The 16,366-nt window shown below is 47.9% G+C and overlaps 1 protein-coding gene across 1 annotated transcript in view; it reads right to left on the bottom strand.

The window, feature by feature from the left end:
• Positions 1 to 16,366, bottom strand: part of TBX15 (T-box transcription factor 15) — a 173,303-nt gene that overhangs the window by 8,256 nt on the left and 148,681 nt on the right. Inside the window, exon 7 of the mRNA XM_048482794.1 lies at positions 12,842 to 12,939. Coding sequence (XP_048338751.1) covers positions 12,842 to 12,939 — 98 coding nt within the window. The remainder of the gene's footprint in view (positions 1 to 12,841; positions 12,940 to 16,366) is intronic.

The raw sequence follows: 16,366 nt of genomic DNA, 5'->3' as shown, positions 1-16,366 counted from the left end.
GAATTATCTCTGGGAGTGGTTTAGATGGACACATCTTTCTTGGTACTTTGGAGGCAGTCTGAGCTTAGTAGATGGTTTTGGGGTCAGACTAGTATTACCACTGTTGGATTGGCTAGGAGGCAACATGAGTGGAAGGCCTCTATGCCCTGTTCGTTGCCCCTCTCCAGGGCAGCTGGTTAGACGCTGTGTAAAATAGGATACTGGACTAGATGGACCACTGGTCTGCTCTCTCAGGGCTCTTCTTAGGGGTTCTCATGTCAAATCTATGCTTTAAATTCCCCCATCCTGGTATTTAGGAAATTGGTATGACTCACATTCTGGCCGCTTCCGCACGGCCACGCTGGGGGTTGGGTTGGCGTACATGACGCCAACCTAACCCCCCCCCGGGACCGTTTGCATGAACGGTCCCGGTAACAACAGGGAAGACGGCGCTGCGCTGCACCATCACCCAATCGACTTACCTTCCCTGCGACCTTCTGGCGTATCATTGAGGCCAGGGGACACGCCCCCTGCCCTGCGCAACCGCTCCTGAGTCGCAGGGTGGGGGGCGTGTCCCCAGGCCTCGGCGACGTGGTGGAAGGTCGCAGGGAAGGTAAGTCTATCGGGAAAGAGGGGATGGTGCCTTCCAGCCGCTGCCGTTCGCACAGCAGTGGCTGGAAGTTGCTGTTTTCCAAAAACCTCGCTCAGGGAGCGAGGTGGGAAAATGGCGGCTTCACGCCACTGGGGGGAGCGAGGGCGGTGCGGCTGCGAAGCAGCTGTGCCCCCCATGCAAACAGCTCCCTAGGGATGGCGTTTTTGCCGTCCCTAGGGCACTGTAAACGGCCCGTGCGGAAAGGGCCTCTGAGACAGAGGTCTGTGTCACCATAACATCAAGTCCTCCCCCACAAAGGACAGTACAAGTGGAGAAAAGAGAGTGGTATGATTACCAGAAGATACTTCTTCCTGTCAGTTGTTTGAACTACTGGAGAAGGGTTGCCAGCTAGCGCCTGCAATAGCGTTTAGCTGCATAAACCATTTGACAGGGGTGAGGAGGTCTGGTCTGCCTCCTGGTTGCGGGAGAGTACATCGCATCCCCTGTGTTGTGTGGAAAACAGAATTGCATATAGAAGCCAGCATCAGTGTTTGCACCCTTGGAAAATGACGGAGTGCAGAGTTACTGGAACTCTCACTTCTTTGTTTCCCCCCTAAATGTTCTTCATTAAAGTCACGAAGCAGAGCCAAATATTTTTAATAATGAGACTCTGGATCAGGTTCAACTAGGGGCTTTTTTTTTTCTTAAGGGGAAAAAAACATTTAAAGTGTTTAATAGGTTTTTGGCTCCCCCGACCTCACTGCCATGTGTATTTAATTAATCCCAAACCCATTTTTGTCCCAATAAGAAGCCAATCGCAGAGATGGTGACATCATACTCCACAGCCCTTGCATTTCGAAGCATCTGTCTAATTTTGGCTCCTTTTTTAAAAGTTGGGTGGAGGCTGGCTGTTGGTTTAGGCCATTTTGGTGCTTCTTCTTATGAAACGGGAATCTACTGGCATCTTTCTGTTTATGTCTTTTGCCTGATCTCTCAGCCAGAGAAGTTATAGCCTTGTTGGGAAAGAGGACATGATGTCCCGGTCTGGAAGAAAAGCAACAGATGGGCTTGGTGATGCTTCTGAGAAGTCATTCCATGGACAGCTACGTGGGCAATGCCCTGCAGGACGTGCGATCCCACAATTCTTTTTGAACTACGTTTCAGGGAACCCTGAGGGTTCCTTGCAAATTGTAGAGTTCCTCAATGAGAAGCTCAAAGATGGATCTCAGGGACTGGTTACCGACCACCAATAATCTTCCCTGGCAAAGTCCATTTGACGGAAAGACATAGTCAAAGGTCGATTCCCCACTTCAAAAATGAAAGTAGATACAAACCGGTTTGGTAAGATTCGGGACCTTTTGAACATGGTTTCATGGTCCCTACTGCAGCTTCTGCCCCCTTGTTCCCAGAAACGCAGAAGCCACGCAGGAGTCCCCACTGTCGGCGGATCAAACGCGCGATCTGCTCAGGGGCTATCCTGATTGGCTGCTGCGTTGTGCTGGGGCGGGATTTTTTTAAACATTCAAACTGATGGATCCACATCTGCACGAGCATGCGCAGAACGACTATGCGGAGACGAAGAAACAGGCAATTAAAACAAAGCCCCGTTTCTGCGCACCTCCATGTACCTCGGATCCACATGGATACGACGTGTAGCACTGCTTTGTATTGCCTTCTACTCAGTCAATCAGTCAAAGCCGGCCTTACGTAGCTTCGTATCCACGTGGATCTCCGGTCCGTGAAATTTTAAAAAAGGGCTATGCGCACATCGCGCACAGCCCACTGTGTCCTGATTGGATACTGAGCGGGGAGCGCTGACAAAAGCCGTGGCCAGTTGGTGCTGGCCGGCCGCCCACCCCGACCCCAGCTACGGGGGGGGCAGTCCCAGGGAGAAAACCCAATAGAGTAGGGAAGGCTTCCCCACCCCATAGCACACCAGGGAGACTTATATTAAGCGGGGGGGGGGGGTCCGATCCAAAGGGATACTCACATGCACAGATGGAAAACAGATGTGTGGTCAAATCGTCAGCCGGCGAGCACATGGCCGGCACAAAGGAGGGTGAGCCCCTTTAACGTCTCGGTTCTCCCCTCCTTTCTTCCGGCGATGTTAGTCCTTTCCCAGCATGGTTCGCCTTCCCCTTCTGCCCTTATCTGGGCGGCATCTGCTGGTTTCGCCTCCCCCCACCCCGAGCAGCAACCGTGTCTCATGGTAATTCACAGACGTCTTTGCAAGGATTCAGTCTTATTATGGCCAAATCTTTTGTCACTGAGTTTATTTCAAAGTTAACTCTATTCAAACATAGCCCATCACGAGCTGTACCAATTTCTGAGCCTGAGTTAGAAGAGAACGTGGGATTCAAGATGATAATTTGCAGTAATGGCTAAATTAATGAGTTACGTGAATAAGAAACCTAAACCAAGAATTCCAAGAGAAATGGAAAATGTATTTCTCATTCTTTAATTAAAAAGTTAAAATTGATGGAGGAGTATACTGTTGATGTCTTACGCCTAAACAATAAACAATAAACAGCTTGGTTTAGTAATGAAATGACTGTGCTGGAAAAAAGATTTTAAAATGGAATGGAAAATTATATCAAATAAGAAAATTTCTAGAAAACAATAGTAGTAACAGTAGTTATATATTAATGTTTTTATTATCTTCCCACTGATCATCTTATGTGTTTGCAGAATGTCATTTATATAATTGTTAATTTTTGCAGAATGTTATTTATATAATTATTACTTGTGTAATCAAGTATAGATCCATTCTTTATTCTTATTTTTGTTTCCCATTATCTCGTACTGTTTTTTATATTTGTTATTAATGAATTTTTTTAAAAAAAATTAAAAGATGCTGATCAGCAAATAATTTTTGACCATTTGGATATGCTGCATAAAGATATGTCCGAGCTATTTGAAGATTTTTTTTTTTGATGGAGAGTCCAGATCGGGTAATAAATCCATTTTTCCAATACTGAGGATATAGGTGTAGTGAAGGAAGAACTAACAAAGCTGGGAAATGACACTGAGCTGAAGCCAACGCTTACAACATTGTACCAAGAGTTTTTGGTTAGAGAAGGAAATTCCTGCGCAGTGGATAATGCTTCAGAAGCTTCTTGCTGCCTTCCAACATCGGATTCGGTGGTTTTAGCATAGTCGTCCATCTTCTCTCCAAGCACAGACATCGACTCCAGATCACCAAACAGGGTGATTTAAGACTTGTGCTGAATGACTTTAAACCAGACATTGGCAAACTGGTATCACTTCATCAAGCCAATCCATTGTATTGAGAATTTCCTGAACAGTGAAGTCATTGCTAAATATGGCATCTAAGATTCTTGCTCAGTGATGATCAGACTCTGACAAATTGGTATCACGGGATTGAGTTCATCCGTTTTGTTGAATCAAATTTGAGTGAATGTACAATTAATTTGAATTAATATGCGATTAATTGTCATTCAAAATTTATTGTTATTGTCTTCCTTAGTGGGCTGTGCTAACTGCGATTCTGAATAACTGGCCCATATACGGGAAAGTATTTTTTCCAACATTTTCAAGATCTTATTTGGGTTTGTACAAAATAGTTCTCTTTTTTGACTTTTTGCTTTTAATGTGCCTACAGGCTAGTGGCATTAACAATAAGCTATGCTGACTTTTCATGATAGCTGGAAGTATTAATGAGAATTTCTGTCTGTCGAAGAGCTTGAAAAATGCTGACAGCTCCAAAGACCAGCTCTGAATGTCTCTTCCTGACCAGTCAGAAAACATGGCTCTTCTGTTTTATGTGATGGTAACAGAGACACTCCTCTTTAAAAAAGCAGGAAGTACTGGGTTCTAGGGCTGCCAGGCCAGAAGGGAAAAACCGGAAGTGATATCATGTCACTGTAGAAATTGCTGGAAATGCTATGGTAAAACCATAAAGTTTCCAATAATTTCTACTGAATTAAACGAACTAATAAATAAAACTACATGATGATACTTGTAAAGCATATACGTTAGCCACCCTGAAACTGGCCTAAGCTGGTGCCCCTTCTACTCTATTCCTCCGGTTTTCGGAGTCCCCCTGTCATCTAGGGGACCCACTTTTGTTACTGTCTTGTTCCCCCTTTTGGGGAGGGTTTAATCTGGGGTATTGCTGACGCCATTTTACTGAATTACTGCTGCGTTTTAAATATTTAAACTTTTAAACTTACATTTTAATTTAATGGGGTTTTGTTTATATACTGTATGTGGAATCCATGTTGTACACCGCCCAGAGCCCTTTGGGGATTGGGCGGTATAGAAATCCCATAAATAAATAAATAAATAAATAAATAAATAAATAAATAAATAAATAAATAAATAAATAAATAAATAAATAAATAAATAAATAAAATAAAATAAAATAAAATAAAATAAAATAAAATAAAATAAAATAAGCCGGGGAAAGTGGGGGATTAAATCAATGGTTTGGGATCTGAAATTCATTGAGATTTAGGAGCGACGTCTGGACAGTGCAATTTTGGGAGGGGCAGAAGTTCAGTGCAGAATATGACGCCATATACAATCTACCCCCCAAGAAGATGAAGAAGAGTTTGAATTTATATCCCCTTTCCTCTCCTGTAAGGAGAACTCAAAGGGGCTGACAATCTCCTTTCCCTTCCCTCCCCCCACAACAAACACCCTGTGAGGTGGGTGGGGCTGAGAGAGCTCAGAAGAACTGTGACTAGCCCAAGGTCACCTAGCTGGCGTGTGCTGGAGTGCACAAGCTAATCTGGTTCACCAGATAAGCCTCCACAGCTCAAGTGGCAGCGTGGGGAATCAAACCCGGTTCTCCAGATTAGAGTGCACCAACAAGAAAGCGAAGCTGGCGACCAAGTGAGAAAGTGAAGCCAGATCACCAACCCATCAAAGCTGTCAGGAAACTTGACTCCTGTAACTAGGACATCAATTGTAATTTTGAGAGATCTCCAGGTCCAAGCTGGCAACCTTACGAGCCTTGGACATTTTGCTTTGTCGTTTGATGTCTTGCAATGAGCTATTGCTTCTCTGGTGACTACGTGTGAACCGTGGCAGAAAGCTGCAGAACAGTTTGCTGTTGCTAGGACTTCGCTCTTGGCTGTGGGTTTGACTGCGTTTCAAGTTCTGCGCAGCTGGAAAAGTACGTGGGTCAAATACCTCTAATATGTTGCGTTTCCCCTGACCCAAATGGTTCTTTGGAGGCTCTCGGAAAGCGGCCCGCAAAGAGAAAACGGTACATTCTGTGAGCGTAAAATGTTATGGTGCGTTTATGACTTTGGCAAGTTCCTTCTGTCTCTGGGGGGGGGGAGGACAAAACGAAGTTGATGCCCTCCTGAAGGAGAGGCCAGAACAACAGTTGGTGGGAAGTCTGCAGGGAGCTCGCTGGTCATACGGTGCTGGCTTGCTTCCTGGTTTTTCAGCTGCCAATTTGCATTAAAAGAAGCTAAAAATACATGAAATATTTTCCTTTCCTTATATTACTTGACTGTGTCAGCAGTTGCTGTAGCTGCTACGAGCCTGTTATTTGATAACCGATGGGGTTATCAGAGCAAATATGAATATAAGGCACGGTGGCCTATTTACCGGGCAGCACATGGAGTGTCAGAGCGGCCTTTAATAGGCCCAAAGCTGCTCGCAAACAGGTGTGGGGTTAAAACATACTCCACACGTTGAATCTTGATTATGGATTCACAGCTATCTGACATAATCTTTAAGTAGCTAAAAGGCTAATCTTGATAGGCTCTGTGAAATGGATTCCCCGCTATTTTCTACTGGGTTTTCTTTTTTAACAGAGGAAGGTATTTTTTTTCCATTTTCTTAGTGCTGTGGTTTTAGATTGAAATTCTTTAGTCCTTTTTATCATAGGCCGAATCCCCACTGGGAAATTCAATCTAGTTAAAACCAAGTTTGAAAATAAACTGCACCTTTTCATCGAGGTCTCAGCCTCCCCACCGCAGCATGTTTCCAGTGAAGACATTAGGCCTATCTCGGATTCAAGAAATGTAACAAACCCCACGACCACGCAATCGGCTTGGCGGGTCTCTGCTGATTGGCTGTCGTGCTATGTTGGGGCAGGACCTTTTCTTTCCCCCCGCAAAAACATGCTCATGTTATGATGTCAGAGCGTCAGCACGTCTCCCCGCCCAAGTTTCTGGTTGGTTATTGTGCTCTCGCGAGAACCGCACCGCGAGAACCCGCTGCATATTGATTGGTTGTAAGGCATTTGCGTCATGCTCCATGGTGGGAAATTTGAACCAAGATTAGACCCCCAATCCTGCCCTCCAAACTGGATCGAAGACATGTTTTTTTTGAAAAAGTAGTACTTTCAAGCAGGTTCGGCAAAGATGCGGGATAAGGGGGAGAATGAGCGCCAGAACCGGGATGAATCCTTGTTCGTCGATCAGACAGTGGGGAGTTCTTCCTGAATCCTTGATATTTTGCGTGAATATCACTTGATTAATTGACGGTAGGGAATCGGCCAATGTGGGCAGCTTGAAGCATCTAGACAAGAACTATTGCATGTACGCATATTCTCCTCTGTTTATGTTACCGCAATACACCACCTTGGTTTTTTTTCAAATATATTTTTTTAATTCAACAAAGAATTACAGGAAAGGAAGAGAAAGGTGAAAGAATAAAAAAGTAGACAGAGATGAAGAAAAAGAAATAAAGAAAACAAAGAAAGACTAACAAGGACAAAAACAAAAAAAGAGCAGGAGGCTGTCTCTGAGGATTTTACAGCTCACTCACATGGCTGATCCTGGATTTTTTCAGAACCAGTGGGTCTAAAATCCAAATTCTTCTAGCCCACCTGTCAAATTTAAGGTCCCCAATGTCTGGGGAGGTGAGAGCAGAGAAGAACTTGCTCGACAGCTGGCAAAATAAGCCCCTATCAGCAACATGCAGTCTGGGAGCTCTCAGAGGCTCAACCAAAGTGAAATGCCATTCCACCGGAAGTCTGCTGTGAGCCACCTTGTGACCCCAAAGGGATTGGAATTAACAATACATCTTTTAAAATAAAGGAGCGAAAGATTAGATTGCCGCAAAGCAGAGCCCCAGTTCAAATTGGGGCCTCTTCTCCCTATGGTGGTTCTAGGCCAGGGGTCTGCAACCTGCGGCTCTCCAGATGTTCATGGACTACAAATCCCATCAGCCCCTGCCAGCATGGCCAATTGTGTTTGGGGGTTTGTGGTTTTATTTTGTATTTAACTGGACATTTTTGACCACTATTATTGTAAGCCGCCTGGAATCAGAAGGAAAGGTGTGCGAAATATTTTAATAAATACGTTTTTAAAAGATTAAAATTGGTCATATGTGCAGAAGAAGCAACGGTGGGCTTATGCTCGCTGTTCCTGTAGGCAGCATGCGCAGGGAAGACTGTACCTGTGTGTTTTGGGTTAGGACAGAATGGGAGGCAAACCCCATTCTAGGGATGATTTGCAACGGCACTCAGGAACATACCTATGAACACGAGGGAGGCCGCATAAGAGGCAGAATGAAATGGGGTAGGCCATTGCATTCCCTTTCCCCACATGCAACAAACTGCTGGTTGGAGGATGGAAGATTTCTGTGGCAACCAGATGGTGTATTTATGCTATCAAAATGCTCATGGCAATAGCACAGTATTTGTCATGACTCTTTATTAAAACGAGCCAAATTTGATTTGTTTTTCTTTGGGTAATAGTACAGTATTGAGCGACTTTTCCAATGCTTACTTTGGGGCTGGTTGAGGCATAATGCTGAACTAACGCATATTGAAATGGAAGCTGATACATTTCTCCATGTTCGGCGCATGCACATTGACCACTCTGAATGTCATTGTGTTAATTAGAATCAAGCAGTGTGTCCGGGTGCCTTGGGGGAGAGAATTGGGGGAAGAAAGTGGGGAAAGGAGAGAATTGGGGAAAAGAAAGGGGAAGAAAGAGAAACAGGGAGAGTGAAACAGGGAGAGAGGAAGGGGGAGGGAGAAACCGGGAAAGAGAGAGAAAGGGAGAAAGGAGAGAATTGGGGGAAGAAAGTGGGGAAAGGAGAGAATTGGGGAAAAGAAAGGGGGAAGAAAGAGAAATGGGGAAAGTGAAACAGGGAGAGAGGAAGGGGAGGGAGAAACAGGGAAAGAGAGAGAAAGGGAGAAAGGAGAGAATTGGGGGAAGAAAGTGGGGAAAGGAGAGAATTGGGGGAAAGAAAGGGGGAAGAAAGAGAAATGGGGAGAGTGAAACAGGGAGAGAGGAAGGGGGAGGGAGAGAGAGAAACGGGGAAAGAGAGAAAGGGGGAGAGAGAGAAAGGGGAAAAGGAGAGAATTGGGGGAAGAAAGTGGGAAAAGGAGAGAATTGGGGAAAAGAAAGGGGGAAGAAAGAGAAATGGGGAGAGTGAAACAGGGAGAGAGGAAGGGGGAGGGGGAGGGGGAGAGAGAAATGGGGAAAGAGAGAAAGGGGGAAAGGAGAGAATTGGGGGAAGAAAGTGGGGAAAGGAGAGAATTAGGGAAAAGAAAGGGAGAAGAAAGAGAAATGGGGAGAGTGAAACAGGGAGAGAGGAAGGGGGAGGGAGAGAGAGAAACGGGGAAAGAGAAAGAAAGGGGGAGAGAGAGAGAAAGGGGGAAAGGAGAGAATTGGGGGAAAGGAGAGAATTGGGGGAAGAAAGTGGGGAAAGGAGAGAATTGGGAAAAAGAAAGGGGGAAGAAAGAGAAATGGGGAGAGTGAAACAGGGAGAGAGGAAGGGGGAGGGGGAGAGAGAAACAGGGAAAGAGAGAGAAAGGGGGAAAGGAGAGAATTGGGGGAAGAAAGTGGGGAAAGGAGAGAATTGGGGGAAAGAAAGGGAGAAGAAAGAGAAATGGGGAGAGTGAAACAGGGAGAGAGGAAGGGGAGGGAGAGAGAGAAACGGGGAAAGAGAAAGAAAGGGGGAGAGAGAGAGAAAGGGGGAAAGGAGAGAATTGGGGGAAGAAAGTGGGGAAAGGAGAGAATTGGGGAAAAGAAAGGGGGAAGAAAGAAATGGGGAGAGTGAAACAGGGAGAGAGAAAGGGGAGGGAGGGAGAGAGAGAGAAAGGAGGAAGGGAGAGAAAAGGGGAGAGAGAGAGGAAGGGAAGAGAAATGGAAAAAAGAGAAAGGAGAAAAGAAAAAGGGGAAAGAGAAAGGAAGAAAAGAGAGAGAAACAGGGAAAAGAGAGAGATGAGGGAAAGGAGAGAAGATGGAAAGGGAGAGAAAGGGGAAGAGGGAGCTTCAGTAGTGCGGTGGGGGAGAAACATTGTCTACGTTCTCCTCCCCAGCCCCCAACACCACTGCAAAAAAAAGCCTCTGGTTTAAAATTAAGCTTAATTTACATCCAGGCAACTGCACTGTGGCTTTCCCTGGTCTTATCCTTGGCCTCAGTCTCCTCCTGGCCAGCACTAGCTTAGAAGTAAACTAAACTTAATTTTAAAGCAGCCACAGGCTTTTTTTCTGGCAGCAAGGGGGCGGTGGGAGACATGAGCACACACATTCACCTTTCCCCACCATTAAATAACTTTTCCTGCATACCCCCCAATGCCCTGTAGCCCTGGGAATACATGTACCCTTGGTTGGCAACCAACTCTTGGGCTTGGGGCCAGGATTTCCTGGTTGCTACCCAAAGGCTACCCGCCGGGCACCGACAGATGCAAGAACACAAATCCTCCCGGGATGCCGTGACGCGAACACGCGGCACGACGTGTGTCCCTTTTCCCAGGAAAACTAGCAGCAAAGGCTTATTTGGGACCTGGCCTTTACCGGAGGCAGGGATCATCTAACGGCCTCCCACAGTCCTTGGCAGAGATAAGAAGTCGCAAGCAGCAGGGAGGCAGAATACAAACAGTAAACACAACCGGGCCTCGAATGGCGCAACAGCACGGAAGGGGCAGAACGGGAGGTGGCAGCAGTAGGTGGCGAACCACTTGCAAGACGCTTATCCTTCAAGTGAAAACACATTTAGGCCCCCCCAGCTTTCTCCATTACGAATCCTGAGCTGCCTTTGTTGAATATTAATTTCATCCTACATTTATTCCATACTGCATTTAATTTATTCTCTATTTACTTCTCTGATAGTTGCTTCTCCTTATTTTGTTAAGGAGCAGCAGTGGCGTAGGAGGTTAAGAGCTCGTGTATCTAATCTGGAGGAACCGGGTTTGATTCCCCGCCTGTCAGCCTTCTTCGGAGCTGTGGGAGGCTTATCTGGGGAATTCAGATTAGCCTGTGCACTCCCACACATGCCAGCTGGGTGACCTTGGGCTAGTCATAGCTTCTTGGAGCTCTTTCAGCCCCACCTACCTCACAGGGTGTTTGTTGTGAGGGGGGAAGGGCAAGGAGATTGTCAGCCCCTTTGATTCTCCTACAGGAGAGAAAGGGGGGATATCAATCCAAACTCTTCTCTTCTTCTTATATGAAGCTGCCAGATGAAGGGTCAGGATAATGGACCTTCTAGCCCAGGAAGCAGTTTCCCATCTCCGTGGGCAAAGAGAAGCCCTTCCTGGGCTTCTAAAATGTCTCAGACCTTCTAGAGTAGCAGTCCTGGGGACTGAGCCCAGAGCCTTCAACACGTGCTCTTCTTAGCTATAGCCCTGCCCTAATGGGAGAAAAGGGACTTCTGTAGGCGACATCTCCTGCCCTCACCTTCTATTACCCACCCTCACTCTTGTGAGCATTGGGAGCAAAATGCGGGAGGGAGAGCAACTCTGATTATGTCACTTCCAGGTGAAGGCCCAGAAGTGACATCGCTGCTCCTTTCGACCCACTAGGAACCCCTCAAACTCTGTGGCAAATACCATGGAGTTCAGGGGGAATTCTTAAAGCATTGTGGAGGTCTTCTGGGTCTTTACCACCAGTAGTGCTTTCCCTTCTCAGACCCCACCCCCAAACCGCTTGCTAGATGTGGCATCTGTATCTGAGTATCTCGTGTCTTTTTATTCCACCCTTCTTCCGGTGAGTTCAGGGAAGCATACATGGTTTTCCCCCGCTCCTCCATTTTACTCTCACAACAACCCTGTGAGGTAGGTTAGGCTGAGAGAGAAATTGACCCAAGGCCTCATAGGTTGCCAAGTCTGGGTTAGGAAATTCCGGCCATTTGGAAGTGCAGCCTAGAGAGGGTGGGATTCGGGGACAGGAGGGAGCTTGGCTGCTAGGTCATGCCATAAAGGCCACTCTCCAAAGCAGCCATTTTCTCCAGGGGAGAACTGATCTCTGTCATCTGGAGATTGGCTGTAATTCCCAGAGATCTCCTGGAGGTTGGCAACCCTATTTGACAGGGACGGAGCGAGCGGGGAAAGCGCCCAGTGCACTGGTGCGTCCTCCACCCCTCCCGTGCCCCTGTCCCACTCCAGAACGCCGGCCGCGGACCCCCCTCCAGGATGCCCCCATGCTACATGCCATTTTACCATCAACACGTCCAATATAATATCTGACTGACGCTGCTACCCCCGCCTGGCCTTGGGATCGGGCGCCACACACACTTTTATAATCTACTGTTATGTATATTGTACTGATGCTGCTAGTTTTATGAATTTTTGTATATTGTTTTAACTTGTTTTAATTTATTTTATTTGGTGTATGTTGTTTTGGCCATTGTATGTTTGGCCCAGTGTACACCGCCCAGAGCCCTTCGGGGGTGGGCGGTTTATAAATTTGATAAATAAATAAATAAATAAATAAATAAATAAATAAATAAATGCTCCTATCCCGCCCCGGAACACCCCCGCCATGCTCCCAGAATGTCCTCACCACACCCCTGCAAGGGCACGCCTCTGGTGCATTGTGCACCCCCCCTCTTGGAGCTACGCCTCTGTTATTTGATAGCTGCCAGTCAGGGCCAGAGCGAGGGGGAACTGTGCTTGGGGCACGCGTGTGCCCTACACCCCTGCCATGCCCCCACCTGCCCCAGAATGCCCCCGTCCTGCCCCGGAGCGCTTTTGCCACGCCCCCTCCATGCCCCTGCACTGATGTGCGCCCGCTGCATCACGTACCACCCCACCCCCGCCCTCTTGGCGCTATGCCACTGCTGCTAGCCTCTCAGGAGTGGGGAAGCCGCATCACCCAGTCCCCAGTCTGACGCTCTAACCGCTACACTACATGATCCTCAGTCAGCTACCTCCACTGCGCCCTCCACCCACGGCTTCTGCAACTGGCATCTGCTCTTTGCTGTTTTCTATCTCCACCTGGTTGTCAGGAGTCCCAGCAGTGTCCAGAATCCAGCTGGATACCAGATGCCTGCGATCAGGCTCTGCAGTTGCTTCATGGCCACCGCTCTGGTGCCCATTATAAAATGGCTCACCTTGTTGTTTCTGCATGGTGGTGAAATCTTCAAAGGTGAGGGTGCGCACGGGGGGCCTCCAGAACGCATATGTTTCCATAATGGCCTCCAGGCCAGTTCTGTGAAAGGAAATAGAGAAAAAAATAGCAAGGGGGGGATCAGTGAGCAGGTAGATCGGCTTGAATAAATGAGAGGATTTTAACTGCATCCTTCTCTCTGTCAGCAACCAGCAAACGGCCATTTTGCAGCCGTTCATTCTGACAGCGCCCCGAACACGGCAGTTTGGATCGGCGCACCATTTAAGGATACAACATCAGTGCCCCGAATATTCCCCTTTCATATTTTCCTGTTGGCTTCTCCGTCATTTGCCCCTTTTGCGCAGAGCCCTTTCGGGGATTAATTTGCGCTGCGGCTTTGATCAGAACGGCTGATCTTTCCAAGCTGTGTGGAAAAGAATCTCCTCAGGGCACCTCAGGAGGGGAGATAAATAAGTGATCTATTAAGGATGCCAGCCTCTAGGGGGAACCTGGGGATCTCCTGGAATCGCAGCACATCTCCAGACTACCCCTCAGTTCCCCTGGGAAAAAATGGATGCTTTTGGAAAAATGTGCATTATCCGCCACTAAGTTTCTTTTCTTCCTCCAGCTGCATCCCCAACGCCCCTTCCGCACGTGCAGAATAATGCACTTTCAATCCACTTTCACAATTGTTTGCCCGTGGATCTTGCTATACTGCACAGTGGCAAAGTGCACTGAAAGTGGATTGAAAGTGCATTATTCTGCATGTGCGGAAGGGGCCCAAATCTCCAGGAGTTTCCTAGTTTGGATCTGACGTTCCAACCTCCCATCCCCTGCCAGTGGCCAACGGGACCTGGCAACCCTCATCTCTCTCTCGAACAAGAGAGACTGGCCCCTTCTGCACATGCAGAATAATGCACATTCAATCCACTTTCTGGGGCCTTTCCCCACTCTCTTGGATCCCCCCTATGCCGTGTGCTGCTCTCAGCGCACGGCATCCCAGGCACGCGCCCGGGCGTCCCCACGACCCCGCGCTCTGCTCAGGGTCATCAAAAGGCACCCTTAAGAAGAGCCCCTGGGATGCCGCACGCTGAGGGGGCGCGACAGCGACAGCATCGGGGCGGCTGTGCTGTCGCCGCCCCTGTCGTGGGGAGTGCCGGGGATCCTGCGCTACTCTCCTCAAGTAGCGCAGGGCTTAAGGTAAGTGGGGAAAGGCCCACAGTTGTTTAAAAGTGGATTTTGCTATTCCGCACAGCTTCAACGTGGATTGATTGAAAGTGCATTATTCTGCATGTGCGGAAGGGGCCGGACAGAAAGAGAAGAGGCCTTACCGCCAGTACAGTTACCAGATCTCCTGGAATTATGACCGATCCTCAGACAACCAAGATCATTTCTCCTGGAGAAAATGGCTACTTCAAGAAGAAAAGAGTTCTGGACTTATACCCTGTCTTTCTTTTCCTGTAACGTGACAAGGCGGCTTACAAACTCCTTTCCCTCCCTCTCCCCACAACAGAAACCACGTGAAGTGGAAGGGGCTGAGAGAGTTCTGAGAGAACGATGGCTGGGCTCGGGTCACCCGGCAGGAATTTAGGAGGGGGGAAACGTCCAGTTCATCAAATAAGAGGGCCTTTCCCCACTCTCTTTGATCCCCCCTATGCCGCACGCTCCTCTCAGCACGCGGCATCCCAGCCACGTGCCCGGGCATCCCCACGACCCCGCACTCTGCGCAGGGTCATCAAAAGGCACAGTTAAGAAGAACGCCTGGGATGCTGCGCGCTGAGGGGGCACGACAGCGTCAGCGTCGGGGCGGCTGCGCTGTCGCTGCCCCTGTCGTGGGGAGTGCCGGGGGACCCTGCGCTACTCTCCTCAAGTAGCGCGGGGCTTAAGGTAAGTGGGGAAAGACCCAGAGTCTGCTGCTGATGTGGAGTAGTGGGGAATCAAACCAAGCTCTCCAGATTAGTGTCCACCAACTCTTAACCACCACACCAGGCTGGCTTTTCAGAGGAAGGACCATGGCATTATATCCTGAGGAGTTCCCTCTTCTTCCCAGACCCCATACTCTCCATATTCTGCCCCCCCTCCCAAATCTCCAGGAATTTCCCAGACTGGAGATGTAACCCTACAGGCCAGGCTCACGCTCTAAGCCTTTGGCTAGAGTTGCCAACTCCACTGTGGGAAATTCCCTGAGATTGTGAGGATAAAACCTGGGGAGGACAGGGTCTGGGGAGGGAGGGACCTCTGTGAAGAATAAGACCACAGAGTCGACCTTTCAAAGTAGCCATTTACTCCAAGTAATCACTGTAGTCTAGAGATCAGTTGTAATTCAGGGAGATTTCCAGGCCCTTCCTGAAGGCTGGCGATTTTATGGCTCTTGCGGGGCTGGAACCCTCAGCTTCGGGTTCAGACTGACCTCCTTGGAAAACAATGGAGTAGCCCAAAAAGCAGAGTGTAATCAAGAGAGGCCCACTAACCATCCCACATTAGTCACTCCGCACCCTTCTGCTATGTTTCCCGCCCTCCGCCTGTGTTCTCATAGCCCATTAAATCCGAGAATGTACTCTCGTTCAGTGTCTGAAGAGCCGGGAGTCTCCACAGCCTCTTAAGTGCTACAGGGTTGGAACAGCTTTTTCCATCAGAAAATGGCTCCCCTGGACGGGCTTCCATTCAACACCAAATGAGACAGCAATTGAGAAGTTCTTCCAATGGAGCTCCCACCCCCACCCCTAAAATGACCCCCCCCCAAAAAAAATTCAGTTCTCAGATATCTGGATCAGGACCATTTCTTAAAAGGGAGGGGGATAAATCTAACCCCTGTTGTGGCATTTTCTCAATCTGAAGTGATCTTGGGGTGCAGCTTTTTGTCTCAGAGGGGAAATGTTTTGGACAACATATGCTGGCTTTCCAAACTCACCTGAGAAGTGACAGCATTTTGGATATACGGTTGCTGGTAACCAAACTCTGCATTTTAACTGGAAGTCTGGGAATAGCATTTGTCCTGTGGTATTTATTAGCAGTGAAGCCGCTGGGAGTAAAGGGCAGAGGTTGTTCCCACCCAGAGGCACACAAAGGATTCCAGCAAAGCCGTCTGGTCTAATATGAAGACTTGTGACTTAAGCTTGAGCACAGCTTAAGCATAAGAAATTAATACGAACTGTGCCTTGGGGTTGTTCACACTCAGGACTGGTCCAAGCAAACTGAAGAATGAGGTGGAAATGAGGTGGCAGGATTGGCTAGGGTTACAAGTGGACCCTATAGAACTCCGAGAATTACAAGGAATCTCCAGACCACAGAGATCAGCTCACTTGGGAAAATAATGGTTGCTTTGGACGGCAGATTCTGTGGCGTTATACCCTGCTAAGACCTCTTCCCTTTACAAACTCTGCTCTCCCAAGGTTTCACCCCCAAATCTCAAGAAATTTTATAATTCAGAGGTGGGAAGACTAGAATAACCAGTTCCACCTCCAACTGCAAGGGAAGGAAGCCATTTTTCAGGGGTTTTTTTGCCAATTCTCCATCAGTGAAAAACTGG

This window comes from Sphaerodactylus townsendi, unplaced genomic scaffold (genome assembly GCF_021028975.2).
Source record: "Sphaerodactylus townsendi isolate TG3544 unplaced genomic scaffold, MPM_Stown_v2.3 scaffold_23, whole genome shotgun sequence".
Lineage (NCBI taxonomy): Eukaryota > Metazoa > Chordata > Lepidosauria > Squamata > Sphaerodactylidae > Sphaerodactylus > Sphaerodactylus townsendi.
The sequence above is the reverse complement of the archived record's forward strand: the minus strand, read 5'-3'. Positions and strand labels throughout refer to the sequence as shown.